At 39.6% G+C, this 5961-nt stretch overlaps 1 protein-coding gene across 1 annotated transcript; it reads right to left on the bottom strand.

Annotated features, from left to right (window-relative positions):
- Nucleotides 1–1657: 1657 nt before the first annotated feature.
- On the bottom strand, nt 1658–5865 carry SARC_02050 (hypothetical protein; the record flags this gene model as incomplete). Its single annotated transcript, XM_014304214.1, has 11 exons — nt 1658–1864; nt 2222–2360; nt 2720–2876; nt 3034–3253; nt 3420–3505; nt 3798–3876; nt 4067–4183; nt 4933–5076; nt 5295–5402; nt 5693–5798; nt 5843–5865. The coding sequence occupies 11 exons, from the start codon at nt 5863–5865 to the stop codon at nt 1772–1774; spliced, it is 1272 nt and encodes a 423-aa protein (XP_014159689.1). The 3' UTR covers nt 1658–1771.
- Nucleotides 5866–5961: the final 96 nt, after the last annotated feature.

Raw genomic sequence — 5961 nt, 5'->3', positions numbered from 1 at the left:
ACACACACTATATATATATATATATATATATACATATATATATATATACATATAAATATATAGAATTACATATAAATATTTCATTATATACACACGTATATATATATATACGTACATATATTATATATATATATATATAAATAAACATATTTATATACGTACATACATTCATATATATATATATATATGTGTGTGCATGTATATAATAATGCATGTACTTCACTGGACATTTCAAAATATCCTCGCATAGCTTCCTAAATTCAATACTAAGGCAATAAACTATTGATTTCGAAGCCTCTGCATTATATTCTTATTGTTGCGTGGTGCTTTTGTTGCATCTTCCCAAGCGCTTTATCCTGATAACGAAATCATCTCTACGCCTGTGCGGGACACGACGAAGCTCTGTATTTTGCACACCAGTTTCACCACTACAATACTCTGCACACCAACGCGTCGTATTATGACTGCCGAAGTGGCATAAAAAGTGGTCTATAGTGATTATACGTGTGTGTTGATATATGAAATGCATGTCGTGAAACTATGGAATTAAAAATGATAGAGGCTTAAGAAACGGTTTTGATTAAGTGTTCTAAGTACCGAGCTAGTACCCCGTTGAGACCCCGCTAGAAAAGGTAGACTGCTTACAGCAACTATCCGACACAAAAGGCTGCTGTGTTGCATCCGCCAGGATAGAGGCAAGCGGCAAGGGAATGTATGATTAAAGCATACATATACCCACACACATACACACAAGCATACTTAAACAACGCATAAATACACATACATGAACACACTCACACTCACATATATACACACACACATACACAGAGGATGCACACACTCACACATACACAGAGGATACACACACACACGGATACACACTTTGACACTTTGACACACACACACATATATATATATATACAAAGATGCATATATATATATATGCTCACATACACACGGATACCCACACCCACATCCACGCCCACATTTATATATTTATATACATACATACACACGGACACACACGTATATATATACATATACAAACACACGGAAACACACTCATATATACATATATACACGTATAAATACATAAATACACACGACACACACGTAAATATAGGCACACACACACAATATATATATATAGGGACACGGACACGCACACATACATATATACAGATACACTCACACACACTCTCTTTCATACACAGATACAGACACATATGATATATATATATATATATATATGTATATTTATATATATACATATACATGTATATTTATATATATATACATATTTAAATTATAGAGATAGACCGACGGACACAGATGCATAAATATATGCGTTCACGAGCTGATCAAGAACTTGAACTACGAAAAGGGTCTTGTTATATTAGAACCTAAATAAAAGCACAATATAAATATAGTTGATAGATAGTAAATACACGCAAATAAATGACGAATATAATCCATTTTGCCGGCTATAAATAAGTTCGGTACAATTCTCAACACTAAAAATAAAAATACAGACAAACCAATCTCTTACCGAGCTGTGCTCGTCCCCTGCGGGCAATAATATTGCCATGTTAGAATGGAAATACGACACGGCCACAAGTCACAAAGTCACAAACTCGCACCAGGTGATTCCGAGCTGTCGAGTAAAAGCACATCTTCGCTAATTATTTAATTAACTCTGGAACATATAGAAGAGCTCATTTGCTTCATCCATGTACTACCGCCAATACATCAATGCGTATCGCGCGGCGAGTTACTTCGTGCCTGCACGGGGTATACGTCGTACTACTTGACTGGCACAATGTGCAGCTCCATATAGTGCTGTGATTCCATCGAAGTCCAGATACTGTGAATTGTGACAAATTCTTAGTGAAATGAGCACTATTGCAACTCAGCATAATACGCACGGCAACTATAGTATATATATATATATACACGCACACGCACACACACACACACAAATATATATATATATATACGGATTTTAAGAACCTGACACTAAAAAGAAAATACTGGTGAGCCGATCATTATAGTGTATAAATTGGCATACTACATAAAATTTCTTCAAGTACTTCAATAGGTCGCAAGAAACTATACAAGGTCGAAACACGGTTCACGATTTCGTCAACGAAATAAAATACGGCCAATGTTAGCTGCAACTACATAAGGTATCTCTGAACTGCTTCTAAGCGAAATTCGTTACCTGAATCTTTCCTTTGAACAACGGAGACGCTGCAATCATGCGGGCAGTAGGCAGGTGAACACAAAGCACATTGCCGTTACCCAGGTTGAGACAATTACAGCCGTACTTAAGCTGGTAGTCGCCAGGGATATGGATGACGCTGTTATTGAGAAACGAAAGTTCGACTTTGGCTTAGGGTTCCGGGACATTCTCAAGCGTGACTCATTTTTAAAGCGTACTTGCTTCAATGCACCGATACCATTGTCTTGCCAAGCATCCATCGGATATAAAACAGAAGTGGGAGTGGGCAGTATACGAAGTATGATAATCGAAATATGGAGATTGATATTCGTGATATCAAAACTGATACATTCATATTGCGGAGAAAGGGTAAGGACGTGGAGAATATATGCAAAACTATGGTATCAGGTGAAGACTCATCAAATTTACTGCCAATCTGGTGAACAAAAAAACAGTAGGGATAATGATAAGTCCAGCCGCCCACCAAGAAAGCCTTACCCGTAACCCTCGTTCTTCAAAAACTGTGCGAATTCAACGTCGCTTTGAACCTTTTCGTAGGACGAATTCTCATCCTTTCTCACATACTCATCCACATATCGGCGCGTATTGCTATCCTCTCCTAAACATTCTTCCATAACGCACACGGTATGATCGTCTGGGAACGATAAATTTTGACTGAGCCGTCAATAAACTTGTTGATTCTTCAATGCAGAATAGACGCAGTGTGCCAGGGAATCTATTCCCGCAGCTGAACCCGAATCCATATAAGCAGAACAGGCAATCCCAATGTCTAAAATACTAGAAAGACTCACCTAGAATTGAAAAGTAGGTATCCAGATGCATACGGTCCTGGCTCACCTCCAGCTCATCTTTGATCACCTGAATTTTGTTGTAACCCAGCAGATCCTCATCCATCATGTACTGGATAGCCTCCATATTGGTACGCAGACCCACGCCAATCATACATGAATCGCCCAGCGCGAAGAAGTCACCACCTTCCAAGCGTCCCGGATCGGGTATTTCTCCGATGACCTATATTTCAGACCGAATGTGACACATTGATATATATATATATATAATCATTGTACGGTCCGAAATTATACGAATTCATCTTCTGCCGTAAAACAACAACTCATGAGTTGGTACTTCGAACATACTAATGCAAATAATCGGTATGAAAGGGGTAGAGTGCACTCACCTTAACGCCCAATTTTTTCCACACAAATGACATCACTTCGGTTTCGGCCTTTCGTTGCTTGGAGGATAGATTGCACATAACAACACCTGCGTAGTTGTGAAAGGGACGACAAGGTTAACATCTGCTGTGTGCGAGGATATGGGATGTGCGACGGCTGTTTCTGTGTGCTCAACAACAAGGAAATTCGATTCAACCCAGCGAAGTGTTACGAAAAATTGAGCGGGAGATACCACGTGTAGATCTTTGCACCTGCACAAAGTAAGCAGAATATGGCAGCGGACTGGACGAAAAGCTAAAGTATAATCTTCATATCCTGGAGATGCCAATACTCTTTCAGGCACGCAATATTGCACAACTTGGTTAGGAATCGTGGCATACCTTTTTTCGTTGTAATCTGTTGATCACGAGTGAAGACTACATTACTGAGCGGAAAGAGCTGATATGCAGCAGTGAATCCCTGCGAGAATGATAGTGAGCCAACCATTAGCCGAGCATGACAAGGATGAGTTCGAGAGACCATCTCTGAGACTATCTCTTACAATAGATGGCAGGAGCTGGCGTGCAATTATGTAGCGCGTATATTTGTTGGGTATCAAGAACATTAGTGATTACAGACTGCAAAAATATCAGCATGTTAATTGACGTACCGTATCTCTTAAACTGGGGGTAAGAGTAACTGTGGGCCGCGTCAGAATAACGTCAACTAGTTGTGATGCCGACATGGCACTCAGAACTTTGGCCTTGTAAGCATTTCCTAAGTAGTACTAATTGGGGTAAAAAAGAGTCGAAAAGAATACGTCGAGAAAACTTGATACAGCATGAGACTGGAAGAACATCATCTCCTTGTTTGTCTCACCAATCCTGGAAAATATGCGACGGCTTGTTAGGGGTCACAACAATGCAGCGATAGCATGGACTGCCGACCTGCATCTCCACGTGTAGAATACTTGCATCTACATATAACACGGTGTACAGCTTGCTGTTCTCTTATCGTTATGTGACTATATTACATGCAACCGTCAGTCATCTACTTTTTGCGAGCGCCTAAATGGTCTTCGCGCATGGCCACGCAAAGGAAGGTAGCGCAATCAATACAGGTTGTCAGACCGTTGTGATAAAAACAGATTTGCTAGTGGTGAAGCCCCGATTGTTAGACCCCTGAACTTTAGAATCGTGGTCGAAATTTACTTGTCCATAATTTCGTGCAGAAGATTTGAGCACACAGTATGGCCTGATACTGCCAGTAAGACGCTAATGGAGTTGCAAGTAAGCCTATGTAGAATAATGGCCATAGTAGCATGCCAATGTGAGTTTAAGGAATAGCCGACACTAGAAATACATATACCGTTTAATTCATACTCTTTCCCAGAATATACCTCTCATCTTTCTGGATTTCTCTTTTTGAGCGGAAAATCTTCAATAGTATACAATTCAAGAATCAATACCTCTCTCATAAAAAGAATGATGCATCACAGCTGAACAGGAAAGAATGAATCGAAATCTAAAATCATACCCTATCGTCTTTGTTCAGCAGGCGATCATCACAGGTAGGGTCGAGCTGGTACGTCATCATACTAGCGGCTAGGTTTTCAAGATCCAATCTTGCGTTCACGAACTTGTTAGTATCTTCAGAAAGCACCTGCTTCACGTCCAGTACCTGGCAGAATAAAAAAACATAATAATGTGGTACATATGCTATAAAACGTCGTAGTTTGATCTCTGCGAACATCAGTCAAGCTTGTTTTAAACTATATGTCTAGCTTCGTGAATATACAAATTCGATTCGCAATATGCAATGCAACAACTCTGTGGACAATTTAATTTGCAACGCAATGGAGATGCCGAATATAGCGACTCAGAGAGAACTAAACATACTGTAGCACCGTTCTCTCTCAAAAGCTCTTTGAATTTCTCGTGCTGCCTGATTGTATCCATGATATTGACAGGTTTCTCATACAGAGACCCGGCGGGATGCATGGCGCCCTAAAATTTAAAATAAAGGGGTAAAAGGTTAAATTACAGCTGCATAGCGGTCTCGGGGCATACAGGACTAATATTACCATCACCTCACACGTCTACATGTTCGGTCCCTTTCGCCCGCAGCCTCACCAAAACTGCAACTACTGAGATTGTCTACGCGAAGTCTCCCATAGTGATAACAAAATCATACAGCCCTTCAGCTGCGCTCTCGCTGTGGTACAACAGAGAGTAAATAAAGCAAGCTCGAACGTAACAATAACTCTACCGATCAACAAGCTATTAACTGAACTTACCATAGATTTAGGTAAGGCCGCACTACAGGTGAGTACAACGCTGATAGGGTCATTCTCGTGCACTTGGCCTACTTCATTGATCAGCTCTGCAGAGGTTGTTGGTGTCCTGTAACATACAGAGAAGTAAAACAATAAAAAGCTTAAAAGAACAAGCCATGATAGAAAACCCACATAAAAATAAACAAAGTTATGTATACATATGTATGAATATATGCTAATCGATAAACATATATGTATCGATTTATAGTATATATATATATATATATATA

The sequence above is a fragment of the Sphaeroforma arctica genome (assembly GCF_001186125.1).
Source record: "Sphaeroforma arctica JP610 unplaced genomic scaffold supercont1.88, whole genome shotgun sequence".
In the NCBI taxonomy this organism is placed as follows: Eukaryota; class Ichthyosporea; order Ichthyophonida; genus Sphaeroforma; species Sphaeroforma arctica.
This window is presented reverse-complemented; position numbering and strand designations above follow the sequence as displayed.